Source organism: Microtus ochrogaster, chromosome 4, assembly GCF_000317375.1.
Source record: "Microtus ochrogaster isolate Prairie Vole_2 chromosome 4, MicOch1.0, whole genome shotgun sequence".
Taxonomy (NCBI): Eukaryota; Metazoa; Chordata; class Mammalia; order Rodentia; family Cricetidae; genus Microtus; species Microtus ochrogaster.
In genome coordinates this window covers 84178632-84194212 of record NC_022011.1, presented here as the reverse complement: position 1 = coordinate 84194212, position 15581 = coordinate 84178632, and the positions used below count along the sequence as shown (strand labels likewise).

The following is a 15581-nucleotide window of genomic DNA, read 5'->3' as shown; positions in this document are numbered from 1 at the left end:
GAAATTAGGAATTTTCTTAGATTTATGGTGAACTCCCAGTATGATGCTATATAGTCATAAATATGGGCAAGGGTCTGGATCGTGAGCATGTCTTATGAGAGTGGGTGGTGGTTGGAAATCACAGAAGAACTTTAAGGCGCCTAATTATTCAGAGAGGTTAAAGGTGATGACCTTGACATTTGGAAGTTCAAAGGCATACACTTATGCACTTATGTTTTTCTTTACCCCCCAAAAGCTTCAGCAATTAAAAAATTTATAATTCAAAAAACACACTTCCTCAGGTGAGGCATGGGGTGCTGTGCACCTTAGGGATTTATATTTTGCCTTTGGGTTTCTGAGAGGTTGAGAGTCCTAAGCCCCACTGCACTTTTGAGAGAAGGAGAAGCTTTTCTCACTTCTCCAGTTTATTGCACAGTGCGGAAATCTCTTTTGGGCCCACCAGAAGGTGTATAATAGAACCCAATTAAGCTGTTTAGAACTTTGGCTTTAATGGTGTTGTCTAGACAGTTCAAGGTTTTGTAAACAGCCTGGCTCGGTCCTGTGACATAAAGTGCTCTACAACCCTCACCACATTCTTTAACTTAAAGCGATAAATGTGGTGCGCTGCAGTTGAGCAGCCCTGGCCTTAGCTGGGGGGTGGGGTGGGGGGGTTTACATTCTCTGCTTCAAGCTCACTGTGACAGCAGAAGGACCCCATGCTCCCTGTACCTCTTAGCTCCCTTTTAACAAAACTTCCCGCCTCACACAGAGGATTTTTCTTCTTTTAAGGAACTCTGGCTCTTTGAGCTTCTTAAGAGATAATTTGGATCTTCAAATTAATTTAACATTTTGGGATTTTTTTGTCTTTCCAAAAATTCCAAGTTCATTAGACTAGGGGTGAGGGTGGGGTGAGAATTTTCTCCTTAGACTCCTACTGTTTAAACCTTGTAGCCTGGGGGAAAAAAGGCAACAAGCATTGCTGGATCTCATTGCCATTGCAGAAAGGTAACACTACCGTGGTTTTTAAAGCCAGCGTAGCCTACAGGGGGTGTGAAGGAACAACTCCTCTCACAGAGAGATTAAAAAGTGCTCCAGCGGGTATTCAGTTGCATGGGGAACAGGGTTCTGGTCACTAAGATAACCTGGGAAGCTACTAAACTTTGTCAAACAGTAAAAATCCATGCAGTGTATTGAAGCTGTAACCTCCATTTTGCTAGAAACCATTTATTCACACACAAAAAGACAGTGACTCATGCCCAAAGGTACATTTCCCAGAGTTTAAATAATCTGTGTTCACTGAGGGGGAAGAAAGGGATTTCTTAGACTCAACACAAACACCACTCCTTCCAGCCCCATGGCCTAACTCCCTACAGATCCCGCCGCATCCACCAGGAGAGGAGGGACAAGAGCACATGGCGGTAAAATTGTAAAGGGACTATTGCATTTACCATTTTCCCCTTATTAGGATCCGCTCGGCCAAGTCCCCGGCCTCGTCCTCAGGCTGCAGTGGTCGCTGGGAGGTCCCGAGTTGACCGCGAGAAGGAATCTGAAGTTCCAGAGAGAAGAGGCGTCATTGAACCCAAGGACATTGGGCCTGCGGAGGGCAGGCTGGTGGGGAGGAGGGTGGGTGAGTGGGGCTCTGGGGAGGGGGCGCTTCTTGGAGCTCTCAAAATAAGGGGTTTCCAGTGAAATACTGCAGACGGTCTCTATTAAGTTTCTTTTCTTTCATCCTGCGATTCTGGAACCAGATTTTGACTTGCCGGTCAGTGAGGTTGAGCATCCGAGAGAGTTGGAGTCTTTTCTCTTTGTTTATGTATACATTAAAGAAAAACTCGCGTTCCAGTTCGCGAATCTGGTACTTGGTGTAGGGACAGCGCTTTTTCCGGGACCTCTGGGGAGCCACTGCAAGGCAAAGAGACCAAGGGGTGAGAAAGTCTGCTGCTTGCCCCCACCCGCTCTGGCCACTGAGCTAGGGCCAGGCCTTGGCCGGGTTAGGGACGTCCCTTGCCGCCGTTGAAAGGCCCTGCCTGCTTCGTGGGGGATGATATATGGGCGGGCACAGGAGAGTGCGGGCGTGGACATGTGTTCACGCCCGGACACACACACACCACAAACGCACACCACACACATACACCACACACACACACACACACACACACACACACACACACACACACAACTTCAACCTGGTATTGAGATAGGAAAAAGAGGGCAAGGCAGACTCTGAATTGGAACCCGAGGGAAGAGACACAGGAGCGCGCCCACCGGGGGCATCTGTTCAACTCCCAGCTGAGCGTCAGCCAGACACTTGGATTAAATCCAGTTTGAAGATCACCTACCCCCTCCCTGAAAGGCAGGAGACTCCCCTGTTCCCACTCACCAATTGGCTCCAAACGTCCTTCTCCTCTCTAAGGTCCTCAACACCCCCCCCCCGCGCGCGCGCACACACACACACACACACACACACACACACACACACACACACACACATAGAGGGAAAGCTCTCCACAGCGATTAATGTCCTCTTCGAAGTCTACCTTAAGCCCACCTAAATTGGTTTCCTATCATAAACACGCTTTACAACGACCCGGGAAATCTTATAGGATGTATAAACCCCCTCAAATGCTTATAAAGTAGCACATAAAACGGCGCAAGCAGAGGGAGGTCCCCGCCGCACCCCCTCCCCCGCCACCGCCCCGGGCCAGCCCCTCGGCCCGCGCCCGGCGCCTACCTGTGCCGCCGCTCTTCTCGGCCCCCGCCTCCCCCGGGGGGCCCTCGACTTCGCCACCGCCGCCTTCAGCGGCCCCCTTAGGCTCCGGACCGGGAGTCGCCTTGGTGCAGGGACTGCCCCCGCCACCACCAGCCCCGGCCTTGGGGTCGCCCTTGTCAGCAGCGCCCTCGGGCTGTGGCGGCGCGGGCGCAGGCTGGGGCTGCGGGCCGGCGAAGGGGGGACCTGGCGCCGCCTCGTAGAACTGATCAAAGCCCTGGGGCAGGATGCCGTTGCGACCCACGGCGCTGTAGAAGTTGGAGGCGGCTGTCGCGGGACCGTGCGGCGGCCCGGGAGCGCCACACACCGGCTCGGGAGCCTTGAAAAGCACGTCTGGCCGGCGGCCGCCTGGCGGGAGCAGATCCCGCTGCATGGCCGCTTCCTCGGCCGCTGCTGCCGCCGCCGCTGCCGCCGCCGCTGCGGCGTAGTAGGGAGCGTATCCCCCGGAGCCACCGCCGCCCCCGCCGGGGCCGCCCCCGCCGCCGCCCCCCGCGCCGCCACCGCCGCCGCCTCGGTATGGCCACTTGGCGCGCTCCAGGCCGTAGTCGCGAAAGGCCACCTCCCGCACGGGCTGGACGTGCGGCGCCAGGTTGGACGAGTAAGGGAAAGTCATCTGGCAGGAGGACGGCTGCGAAAGGAACGACGGCTTGCTGGCGAAGTCCGACGGGGCCACGTAGTAGGCGCAGCCCGGCAGGTACATGCTGGCTGCGCTCGGGCCGCACTCATCAAAGTCGTTCATGGCTGCGCGGCGTGCACGCCGGCAAGCCTCGGGCCGCTCCCCGCGCCTCCAACCTGAGCCATCGATTGCACAAGAGGCTTGGGCCAGGATCAACTAAGCAAAAATCCCCACCGGGCGCTGACGTGCAATTCATCTTGATTGATTCTGGTGGTAATTATGTCACGTGACGCCATGGAGAGAAATGTCCTTATATCTATATCAGCACTCGCCAACACGCCCCAGGACGGCTCCTGGCGCCGAGATGCGCACACGCTGGGGTCGGATCGGCCTCCAGCTCCTGCCAACTCTCCCAGGGCACTCCCTGACCAGGCTGCGCTGCAGGCCGGTCACCTGCGCGCCGCCGGCGGCTGCCACCGCTGGGCGCATCTGCTGCCACCGGACTGGGCCGCCCGCCCGCCTTAGCCCGCCCGCGCTGCTTTAAGTACCCGGACCTAGGCCTGAGGGGAGGAGGGGGGAGGGAGAAAGGAGGGGGAAGGAAGGGGGAAGGGAGAGCAGCGGAGAGAGGTGGGGGGGAGCCCCGGCCCTGGCACTGGGGACTAGGTGTGAGGGTGTGAGGTTCCCACCCCCCACCTTTCCTGCAACCGTTCCCTCCCCCGCGACGCAGCCACCCTCCGTAGCTCACCGGCTGGGAGCTTGTTGCTTCTTGTTCAAGGGGCGTAATTGCGACACTCTCCAGGGCGCTGAGATCCCTGATTTACATATTTCTCTGAGGAGTGCGTTCTGGCTGGTAGAGATTTGACTCTCTTGGGTTCTGACACCAGGGACAAGTGTTCAGACCCTGGAAAAACGACTCCCGAGCGCTAGCCTTGGCCTGGGCCTCGGTGCCTACTCGACCCTTTTTCTTGCAGATTTTTCGGTCCGTTCTCGTCCCTCTCTTCTTTCTCAATCTTCACTTGTCTCCTTTCTCTCTCCTGTCTTCCTCTTTTTTTCCTTTCGTCTCCGTCTCAACCCGCTTTCTGCTTTCTCTCTTTTCCTCAGTCTTTTTCAGTACCCTCATCCTCTTTAGACCCTTCCTCCTCCTCCTCCTTTCCCTCTCTCTCTGTCTCTCTCTCTCTCTGTCTCTCTGTCTCTCTCTCTCTCTGTCTCTCTCTCTCTCTCTCTCTCCCCCCCCCCCCCCCCCCCCCCCCCCCCCCCCCCGCCAACTTAGACACCCGGAGGTCCGGGCTTTCTCGCTTTCCTTAAAGCTCCGGGGCCTGATGAACAAAAGGAAGTGAAGCCCTACCCTCACGGCACAAGGGCCCTTCCTACTCACCGCCCAGACAAACCCTTGGTGCTCCAGCCCTCACCTCCTTCAATGTTCAGGTCCCTCCGACCTTTCACTGTATTAGAGCCCCACTAAGGCCTGAGCACCCCTCAAGACTCCTCTGGAGCCTTTGGGTTTGATGGTCACAACTCCCTGGGAGGTCGATTGCCTCTCCGGGGACTCTCGGTAGTGTCTGCCTCTCCCTCCATCCCCGCCGGAGTCTATCACATCACCTGGCTCCGACTTAGACTTTTCAGGCCCCCATCCACTTGCTCCAAGGCCTCGCTCTCTTTGGGCTGCAGCAACCCTCCGAGTCCTGGAGTCCAGAAGAGGCCTGGGCTCCCACTTCCAGTTTACCAGGCCCTTAGCCTTTCCCCAAAATCCAAATCCCAGCACCAAAGGCAGCAGTCCAACTGGTTCCTCAGTAATCCTCTCCCCCAGGAACCCCCCCCCCCATAGAGGCCGGGCTTCAGCCCTGTCCCCTGGCTAGGCAGCTCTGGCTGTGTGCTGGTTCCCTCCCTTCCCCAGGCCGCTGCAGTTCGGGTCCAGTGCTTTCTGCGCACCAAGCCGACTGACAGAGAAAAGGCGGGTGATCTGAGTTAATATCTATTTTCTAGTCGATGCTGCCCCTTCCTCTTTTTCTCCTCCCTCCTTTCTCCATTCCTCTCTTTCCTCCGCCCCCTCCTACGGCAGCTTCCCCCCCCCCTCCACAATTGCGCAAACAGGTCTGTGGCAGTGAGGGCTGAAGCTCACCAAGCTTTCTCTCACCTAGCTGTGCGTCCTCTGTGACCCCTCCCTGCATCTTCCACCCCCGCCTAGATTCCTGTTGGCACCATTCTCCCAGCCCAGAGCCCCCTCATTTTTATCTGCCTCCCTATCTCCATCTTAGTCCCAAGTCTCTCCCTTTCTGACTCTTGGTCGACGCCCCTGGATCTGTCTCTTAAAATGGCTCCCCAGACACTGCACACTGTTCCTGGGGTCGCCTAGGACTGAAGGCAGCGGCGGGGCCCCTGATCTTCGCATATCTTGGGATGCAAAAAAAAAAAAATTTCCGCATCTTCCCTCTGCTCACCCCACCGACTGGCTTGCAAGGCACGTCGTTACCCCCAAAGTGAAGTCGGCTGGCCGCCAAAAGGGGAAATGGAAAGGACGAACCATTCAAGTTCAACGACATGGCGACGGCAGCTCCGGCGGGAGCCGTTCTTAGGCAGGGGAGGGTGCACCATCTGCAGCGGCGCGCTGGCGCATTGGGGAAGGGGCAACGCCCCCCCCACACGCCTTAACGTGCAAATCGCCCCCACACAGCACCCAGTGCATACATTCCTGGCGGTCGCTTTACTGTTTAGCCCCAGCTCTCTATCTTGGTCCTCACCCCTGAAAAACCAGGAAAATCCACCGCCTTTGGACCCTCGCGTTCCGCCAGAGAACCTACCGTGAAGACCCGGGCGTTGTGTCCTTGTCCTTGATTACGCAGTCCTACCCGAAACACAGCACACAGGGCCTTCGGGGCTCGGCCAGCAGCTCCGAGAACGACAGCTTTCTGCGCAGCGCGTAGACGCGCTGCGGTAATTTTGAGCCACCCAAGATAAGACACTAACTTGACCTTAACTTTGTCAGGGCGCCCCTGGTATCTGGAGAACGTGAACAGACACTGTCTGGCAGCTCTCGTAAAAGCTGACTGGGGAAGGGATTCTGAGTCATTTCGTTTATTACCACTACAGTTCTGCAAGAAAGCTTTTCCTCCCTGCCAAACTTTAATTATTTATGCTCTTTTAGGAAACGAAAGAAGAGAAAAGCAGGGGAGGTGGGGGGAACACCCAGAGCCAGTCCTTTCCCTGCAGAGCCTAGGAAAAGATTTCTTGAGTGGAGGCTGGAAAACAAAATAATGTGGGGAGATCACCTTTGTCCCAAGAACGGTCGGACAGGCGGGCGCGGTGCCCCCCACCACCACTGAGGGGGGTGGATGCAGCTGGGAGAGGCCAGGGATGGGGCACACCTCCCTCCCCCACCATCAGACATGAATATTTACAATGATTCTGGATTTCTCCTCCACTAGCTCGCATCCTGGAAGCCTCCCTAGCCTGCCTCCCAACGGGAGAACCCTGGGGCCTTAAAAGCTTCCCCCCTTCGGCCTTCAAGCTCTCAACGGATTGAACAGCAGGATAAACCGTTCATTTTAAAACCTCGGTCTTAGTCAAGAGGCCGCACGGACTGCCGCGTTTCAGAAGAAGCATTTATCTTTCTACGAGGGAATATTGAGTAATCAGATTTCAGTATCATTCCTTCTTTGGCATTTATTTCTCATCTTCGTTCCAAATTTCTGCCAGTACTTCAACTAGGGAAGGAGACACCGTGGTCTTTGATTTTGTGTGGATCAGTAAAGGGGATGCATTTGGAAAACACCGCTGAACCAACAGATAAATTTTATATTTAGGCTAATTTTCTTCTGGGACTGGCTTCTAGGAATATTCTCCATCCCAGGCTACAGAGAAGAATCGTGATGCTTTAGTGTCTCTTCATCTAGAAAATAAGCCTGCACGCTTTGTTTTAAGGCCTGGGTATGAGTAAGTCTGGTTTCTTCTTCCTCTCTCAGCCCTCTGGACCCAAGGTCTCAGTACTGAGGTCTGCCTTTGTTCAGTTGTTTTCGAAGAGAAAACCTCTCAATACAGACTCGGACTTCAGAAATCTGGCTTAGCACCACTCCCTCCCTGCCCAGCCAGATGGGGAAATAGTCTCCAGGACCTTCATAACCTTTCTTTCTTACCTTTCAATTGTTGTGTGCAAAATTTTTAATTGAAAAATATTTTATGTATAAATCAAATCTGTTTCCCAGAAGGGGATTGGAACATTGACTCTTCGGTGTCAGCAGGGCACTGGTGCTGGTTGTTCTTTCTCTAGTTAGAAGCTAGTTTCTACCTCCTTGAGTTAGGAGCCGGATTCAAAGGGATTAGTATCACGCAGGCCCTGGCTTTAGTTGACTGGGGCTCTAGGCTCCAAAGGCATAGGGTGGAATTCCCAAGGGAGCCTGCAGAACTCCTGGTGCAATCGCCTAGGGGATCTTCCTAAGTCTTAGCTTGGTCCTGAGAAGACTGACCAAAAATTGGCCGAGGGAGGTTTTGTTTTGAAATCTGAGGGGTCTCAGATCATGACTCTACCCCCTTCCCCCACCAAATAATAGCAAGCTTTCAAGTTTGAGAATTTAGGCAAAATGGAGAATCCTCAATCTACAAACTCAGAGTTTTCTTTGTGTTTGAGATACACTCACATCTGCCCAAGGACTTTCCTCCTCCGGGTAGTTCACACATATTCTTCCATAGTTGCTTTTTCATATATATATAACTGTTTGCTGACTGCCTCGGAAGCCATTTTCTCATTTAATGATCAGAAAACACCAGAGGTGAAGCAACAAGCAGAGAAAAGCAAAAATGAATTTGGAGGCCTGAAAAACATTTCAAAAGAATCTAAAGCATCCTTTAAAATGAACAATAGCCCTCCAACAATGTGGCTGGGACCTGGGTATTTATTTTCACTATGCAGCTAGTATATACAATGAAATGTTATTTTACAAAATCAAAACAAAATATCCATGACAACGGTTAGCATAGAAAATAATATTATTTAAAATACCAACTGAGGTCAGTTGGGATGAGGCTCAAGGCTCCTTGTGAGGTGGCCTGCAAGGCCCTGGTCCTGGACCTCTAAAGAAAAGCTTTGGGCTTTTGGAAGCGTGGGCCTTTAGGGTGTTGTGGATCTTGCTAGGGGTTGGGGGTGGGGCTTAAAGCGCAGAAGAGGCAAAATCTCTCTCTCTCTCTCTCTCTCTCTCTCTCTCTCTCTCTCTGTGTGTGTGTGTGTGTGTGTGTGTGTGTGTGTGTAGGGTATGGGATGTATTCACTGAGAATAAGGCTAGGTGGATGGATTCTGTAACAAATGTAGAACAATTCCATCAGAATTTCCATTCAGAAAACCTAGGCTCCTCAAGGTAAACCTGGCAGGACTCAGGGCCTTAAAAGCTTCACCAGAGCTGGACACAAGTGTCTCAGAGAAAGGGTGCAATGGTTGAGCTTTGATGGAATTGTTGGGTGGTGGAGAGGGTGGTGGGAGAAGTTCTCATTCTTTCTGCCTTTCAAGAGCAGCAGCCACAGGCTGAGGATCTGAGGTCTCTTCTCCCAAGGAGGAATTTTGTTTGCTTGTCTGTTCTTGTGGTGACCCATTAAGGTAACTCAAGAAAGACATGTGGACACTTCCATCCATTCAAGAAGAAAGTCATAGTTACAACATAAGGACAGAATCTGCTCCGCACCCCTTGCTCCTTCCCTGTGCAGCCAAGCCTCAGAACAGGCCAGCACCTCCCACAGCTCAGTTCTAGGGGTCCAGTTACAGAGGTCATGGCCTTGGCTCAGGGATAGGTGAGCTTGGGGTAGGTGAATTCTGGCAGTCCTGTCTGGAGATTGTAATTTGTTCTGGAATCCCAGTTTCTCTCTCCTGTCTCTGAGAAGGAAACCCAGTATATTCTAATCAGCCGGAGAGCCTTTGTAGAGCTGAGATTCCAAAGGTATCCCCTCCCCTCCCATCCTTCATGGCAAATGCGGGTTGTAGTGGAATCAGGCCCTTTCCTCCCTCCTGGCTCGGTCACAAAAGGCCTTGCGCAAAGAGGCCGTGTTCTCCGCAGCCCTAGCCTCTACAATGGGATCCCAGGGCCTTTCTGTGTTCTCTTCTAGTCAGGCTCTAGCTAGCTCCTGTTAGATGCAGAAAGAGCTGGATAAAGAAAGAAAAAGAAAACTGACAAAATCCCAAATACAAGGATTCAATAGTAAGCCCTGGATGTAAACACCACAGACAAGGGCAGGTGACAGCCCCACGCTGAACGCTTAAAGCCACTGTTAGATTACTATTCCCAAACACCTCTTAGGAGCATCTCAAAGAGAGCTGAAGGCGAAGGGGCCCCACTGGCCTCATCTCCAAATCTCCTCCAGCCTCTAGGGCTTCAGACTGAGCCAGAGGAGGGCAAGGACCAGCGGAAGAGCGGTAGGAAAATCCTCAACCCCAGCCCCAGCACCTCCTCCACGGCCAGGCCTAGATCCAAAAGGGCAGACTTGGCATGGCCGCCGCCCCGTGAGCGACTAGTAGAGCGCCAGAGCCTGCTCGCGCTGCACCACGCGCTTCTTCTTCATGCGCCGGTTCTGGAACCAGATTTTGACCTGCTGGTCGCTGAGGTTCAGCCTGTTGGACAATTCCTTCCGCTTCTGCCGATTGATGAATTCATTGACCAGGAATTCGTTCTCCAGCTCCGCAATCTGCTGCTTTGTATAAGGTTTCCTCTTCTTGCGGGCCCTCCCCGGGGCCGCCCCCCATGGCAGGCCTGAAACAGAGCCCCGACCCGTGTCAGTCCGCTCAAATCAACTTCCCGCCCCACAGAGGTTTGCCACTGCTGGCGATTCTCCTCCCGGTACAACTGTCCCTGACACCCCACCTCCCGTCCCTGCCCAAACTGGCTTGGGGAGCGTGGGCACCGTTTACCGTCGGGCAGCGAAGATCGCAGGCAAGAGGCCACCCCGGCCACTTGCACTGCCATGTTCAAGTTGAGCGGGCCCTTGGTGTCTTCCTTGAAGCTTGAGGCGCAGGGGGCCCCCTGGAGCAGGGTTGCAGAGCCTGGACCGGCCCGGCCCACGCTCGCGTAGTCATACTTGGTGCCTTTGAGAGCCGAGTGAGCCAGACTAGACTCAGGGGCGAAGGGAGGCCTAGTTCGGCTGCGTTCCTCTGATCCGGTGGCGGCATCAGGCGTATAGAACTTGACTTGTTCTTCGGGTCCATCCTTGGTGCCTGGAGACTGCAGGCCAAGAGGCCCAGAGCCGGTCAAGTAGGGTTGAGAGAAACCTCCAAAGGCAGAGGCGGTGGCAGGCTGCGCAGGGGTGCACGAAGCAGGCGTAGCGGCCCAGGGCAGCGCACCGCGAGGGTACGAAATGGGGGGAAGCGCGGCCAACTGACTGCCATTGGGCCGCAGGTTGGAAAAGTAGAACGAGTCCGGGGACTGCAAATTCAGAAGCGAGCCCACGTAGCCAGCTCTGTAGAGACTGCGCTCACACATCTCCGACAAAGGGCCTGGGCTGTGCTCGCAACAGTATTTAGTTACAACCCGGAATAAGAGGCTCGGCTCAGAGGATTGGACGAAACTTTGCCTGCAGGTTCTTCAAAGCCGGTCATTTCAGCACCGCCTACATCCCCCGACCCGTCCCCACCCCCCCTTCAGGGTATTATGATAACACCCGCAAAGTTGGACTGCGAAGGACTAGGCTGCTAGCAGAACCAAAGCATGCTGAGGGAAGGCGAAGCCCTTGAGAGTTTCCAGGCCTGTTTAGGAAAGCGATGACATCGGGATGGGGTACCTTTGCCCAAGTGTCTCTTGGGAGTTTTTCTGTCCTGGATTGGGTTTGCCAGATCATTTCCCACCAGCTTCCTGGCCCGGACTTGCTTCTTTCAACTTTAAGTTGTAATTCATACATGTTCCAGTATGAATACATTTTCCTCTGGACTTGATTGGAGAAGGTCTGGCAGGGCCACCGACTGTCCCTGGATCTGAGCAATGCCACTCCAAAGACCAACAATCCCTTTAGTAGAAAGAACCTCTCAGGAGGCCTCTGCCCAAGGCCTTTGGCCGCAAGGACCCATTCAGTGCATGAGCCTGGAGTCCCAGGTCGCAGACAATACAGGAGGGTGAGGAAACAATGGGGGAAGACACAAACCATTCCGGGCGTTTGTCCTCAGGCATTATGCCTTTAGTGGTGTTATCCAGGACTCAGGTAATTCAGTACTTCGAGGAGCCAAGCTTGTGCAAAAGGTACATTCCTGTCATCTCCCGGATTCACCTTGGTGACAGCTCATAAGCCAGAACTCCTAGATGTCCAGACAACCAGCTAGCTGCGTTCCTTGTGTCGGTGCCTCCAAGCACGCGGGAGGCTGCGGGTACATTGGCTGGGCAAACAGGGAAGCCAAAAGAGTAGTTGCTCCATGGGTGCAGTAGTATGTTTAACTCCCCCAGGCAGGCCCTTCTGGGACTAAGCCTTTTCCTCCCCCCCCCCTCCGCCCCTAGACTGTGGGATGGACGCCTGCGCTAGCCTGCAGCAGGACCCTCGGTCCCATAGCCAAGCTGGAATTGGTTAGGCCCTCAGCTCTGGCAAGGAGACCACACAGGCGCCGCCGGAGGGCAAGGCTGACCACCTCGCAGAGACTTTATTGTGTGAGTTATGGCGACCAATTGGGTGGCTCTCTGGACGCAATTGGCTTCTTCCTCCGGCTCTGGGGCGCGAGCAGGGGTGGGGTGAGTGTGTGGGTGTGTGGGGCGATAGGGTGGGGGTGGGGGAAGTCTAGGGCTCTTCAGGGCAGTATTAATTCCCTCCGTCTCAAGCATTGGGACAAGCTCCCACTCTGTTCTTTCCTGGGAGGTGGGAGAAGGCATAAGTTTCAACACCGATTTTAGAGGCCCAGGGGAACCCAAGCCCTAGGTATCCGATAGTTCTCATTTTGTAAGAATTCTCCCTTCTTTACTGGAGAGTCCTTGGCCTGAAATTTCGGTTTTAAGAATCCCATCCCTCTCAGCGCCTCTGCCTTACGCACGAGAGATTCCTAGGTAGTTATAGGTCTTAGAGTGCAGCTTTAGACTCTGGCTGCCCTAGAGTTCTGTCTGCCTCTCAGAACTAAATACTGAAAGGGGCTAAGTGGTGAGCCAGGAGAGATAAGAAAGCTCGATTCTCTCTCTCTCTCTCTCTCTCTCTCTCTCTCTCTCTCTCTCTCTTTTCCTCCTCTTCCTCCTCCATCTCCTTCTCCTCCTCTTCCTCCTCCTCCTCCTCTATCTCCTCCTCTCCCTCCTCCTCCATCTCCTCCTCTCCCTTCTCCTTCTCCGTCTCTTCTCCATCTCCTCCTTCTTACCCACTTCATCCCCCGAGTTTATAACTTTCGAGGTCTTGTAGGGAAAGGGCTTTTCGAGAAGCTGGTGACAGAGCTGAAAACTGGAGACCCGGAGGGAAGGTGCCCGGTGGGAAACAGGCTTGACTGAGAATGGGGGAAAAAAAGGCATCTGGCTGAGGACCCGAATGGCAAACTCTGCCAATGTCGCCGAACGCCCAGGAGATGGCGAGCGTGCTCCACGCCTGGAGAGGCGCCGCCGCACGGTCAAGATCAACAGTGAAGGGCGGTAGGGCCAGCTTGGGGTCGCCAGCGCTGGCGGTCATGGCCCGCTGCCAAGGCGCTACGGACAGTCTTGGAAAGCCCGAATTGTAGCAGCAGCTGACCCAGACAGCCGAGTCAAGGGACCTGACGCGAGGAAGCCTTGTGGCAGCGTTTTTTATTTGACCTTCAGCCTCTGTCCCAACGCCCTTTTCACCCCTTGACTCACGAATCATCTGCCGATCTTGGTCCCAACCCCAATCGCTAATAACACGCCAAGTTTCTGAGCAGCTCTCTGACTCTAACCTAAGAAAAAGCCTTTCTCCAAACTCCCTTGGCCTTCCGGGCTCCCCACTGGCCTCGCTTCCAGGGCCTCAGCCACTTACCCCTTGCTCTCCTCCTCCCGCAATCCCGAATATAAAAGGCACACATATAAATAACAAAGCCTTCATCTGTTCCTCATTTAGCCATCAATCCAAATACCACCAGAGAGCATTTGAGCGCAGTTTTAATCTTCAGCAAACCCCATTTCTCTGAGGCTCAGCGAAACTGACGTGTAACTGCAGATGAAAGGGAAACCTCGATGCAATTCCCTCGACCCATACAGGAAACCTGAGAAACGGACCTGTGAGATGAAGTGTGGCCTGGGAGACTAGAACCTACAAAAAAGAAATGAGGGGCCAGAAGAACGGTGGTTGGAAGAAAGCTAAAGTGTCCCCCCCCCCGCTTATTTTCTTGATGAAACACATCTTGTGAACAAAATAGGGAAGATACTGAGTGATGTTTCCCTAAGTGTGACCCCCCCCTTTTCAGGGGTTTGTCCTCCACAGATTGAACTACACTCTGTATTTATACTTGTCTATGTCTGCCAGTATCTCCTCCTCTATTAAGGAAGCTGGCCCCTGTACTTCGTAGTAAAATGTGAAACAAGCCAAGTTGGATCTGAGAAAACGAAAGTACTTCCCAACCTTAAGCCCCTGTGTTTTCTCCCCACAGCCCCGAGAGAGCCCTCCTACCACAAAAATTTACATACTGTGTGAGCTTTCAGAAATCTGTTTAACTTTCGCCTCTGAAAGTTAGCTTCTGCTAGACAGTAGTGGTAAAAAGAAGGAACCCCGTCTTTTTGTGACCATTGCCCTTGGTGGCAGTGAGAACTTGAAAAAGTTCTCAATACCTAAAACTGTTAAAATGTACAATAGTGACTTCAGGTGTCAATTGCTGCCTGCAGGATGGGGTGTCAGAAATGTTTCTGTTTTGATTGCCAAAAATGGATATGGCTTTCTCAAATTTCTGGATCTTCCTAGTGAAGATATTTATAATGGACCCTCTTTCAGGTCCCAAATGTCCTAGTGAGTTTGCCTCTATCCAAGCTCCCACATTCACATTGATTAAAAAAATAAATAAAATTGGTAAATGAACTGATAATATTGAAAGAAATAAAATTTATTGATTTTAATGAGTTGGTCTGATTAAAAAAATGATCATTTTAGACAGATGATATCCTCATTTTAAAACATCACTGTTTGTGTTAGAGGGAGGTGGGCAGAAATAGAACATGGAAGTTTCAGAGACCAGAAATGGTGGTGTTTCCTTCATCTACAGATGCCGAAGAGAGCACGGTTTTATAATAAATAAGAACAGTTTCGAGAGACTTCACAGCCTTGAAAATCACAAATGTATGAAGACTCAGTGGAAACAGAGGGTTCTTTTTATTTATATCTCCCTAGGAGTAAAAAGTGATTTTTTTTAAATGCTCAAAGCACGGCTCACACACATTGCATCTACAAAAATAATTTCTCAGTCGCATAAACATGCAACATTTGAAAGTAGTTCAGCGTCACTTTCAGAAGTGTCCTTTTTCTTGCTGGTCCTTAGAGCTCCATATTTTAAGAATGTGTTAGGTGTTTTAAAGCTCTGGGAGACCCATGCGTTCAGACAATTAACTTCTTCACTAGGATCTGGGTAGAAGTTCCCACCCATGGCCTCACTGGATTGAGGAGACGGCCTCAGTTCCATTAACACAGGCCCGAGGAGAGCAGTGGATTTCTACCATCTAGGAGACACGCTGCTGCCAACTGTAGGTGTTTAAAATAGCTGCTTCTAGAGTTGGAGAAATGAAGGCATTCAAGAGGGCGTACTGTTTCCAGATTAAAAGATTACAGCTACAAGGCGCGCTAACAAACACACAAAACATTGAGATTGCCAAAGATGGGGAAGACTGTCTTCATTTCAATATTAATAAGGTAGCTGCTTTTAAAGCCGCCAGGTGCCTTCAATCTCCAAGCTTCAGACTCTACCGGCGACCCTACTTCACTGAGTGCCTGGAGCTGTTTCCATTTGCCTGGGGGCAACTTGTGAGAGCTAATGATTCAATTACACAATCACAGGGTACGAAAGACTGAAAACAACTCTGGCCTAATGGATTATGAGCATAGGCAGTTCTGAAAACGCATATAAAGTCCTATTAAAAAAATAAACCCCTAAATCCAATGGGTACTTCTCAAATTCATTTTGGGGGATTATTGAAAAAATACTTCAAGTTTTCTTTTTATACTGGCCTGGAGGGAGAAACAATGTTTTTGTTTTTTTTTTTTTAAATCCTAAAAACAAGCCTAGACAAGAACAAAACCAATAAGCAAGAAAGAAGCAGAATTACAAAGTCAGATGGCATCAAAAAGTTTTAGAGCTAGATG

At 52.3% G+C, this 15581-nt stretch overlaps 2 protein-coding genes across 2 annotated transcripts; both read right to left on the bottom strand.

The window, feature by feature from the left end:
* Positions 1-1645: 1645 nt before the first annotated feature.
* On the bottom strand, positions 1646-3485 carry Hoxd11 (homeobox D11). The gene is made up of 2 exons (XM_005346592.2): positions 2711-3485; positions 1646-1881 (listed from the first exon to the last, which is right to left on the bottom strand). Exons 1-2 carry the CDS (start codon positions 3483-3485, stop codon positions 1646-1648), a joined length of 1011 nt encoding a protein of 336 aa, XP_005346649.1.
* A 6363-nt stretch (positions 3486-9848) lies between these two features.
* On the bottom strand, positions 9849-10813 carry Hoxd12 (homeobox D12). Its single transcript, XM_005346591.2, has 2 exons — positions 10246-10813; positions 9849-10087 (listed from the first exon to the last, which is right to left on the bottom strand). The coding sequence occupies exons 1-2, from the start codon at positions 10811-10813 to the stop codon at positions 9849-9851; spliced, it is 807 nt and encodes a 268-aa protein (XP_005346648.1).
* Positions 10814-15581: the final 4768 nt, after the last annotated feature.

Excerpts from the sequence above, each read along its gene's own strand:
- Hoxd11 (XM_005346592.2), bottom strand. The coding sequence starts at position 3,485 with ATGAACGACTTTGATGAGTGCGGCCCGAGCGCAGCCAGCATGTACCTG. Across the intron at positions 1,882-2,710 it reads CGAGAAGAGCGGCGGCACAG|TGGCTCCCCAGAGGTCCCGG; the intron begins GTAGGCGCCGGG and ends TTTGCCTTGCAG.
- Hoxd12 (XM_005346591.2), bottom strand. The coding sequence starts at position 10,813 with ATGTGTGAGCGCAGTCTCTACAGAGCTGGCTACGTGGGCTCGCTTCTG. Across the intron at positions 10,088-10,245 it reads GCGATCTTCGCTGCCCGACG|GCCTGCCATGGGGGGCGGCC; the intron begins GTAAACGGTGCC and ends GCTCTGTTTCAG.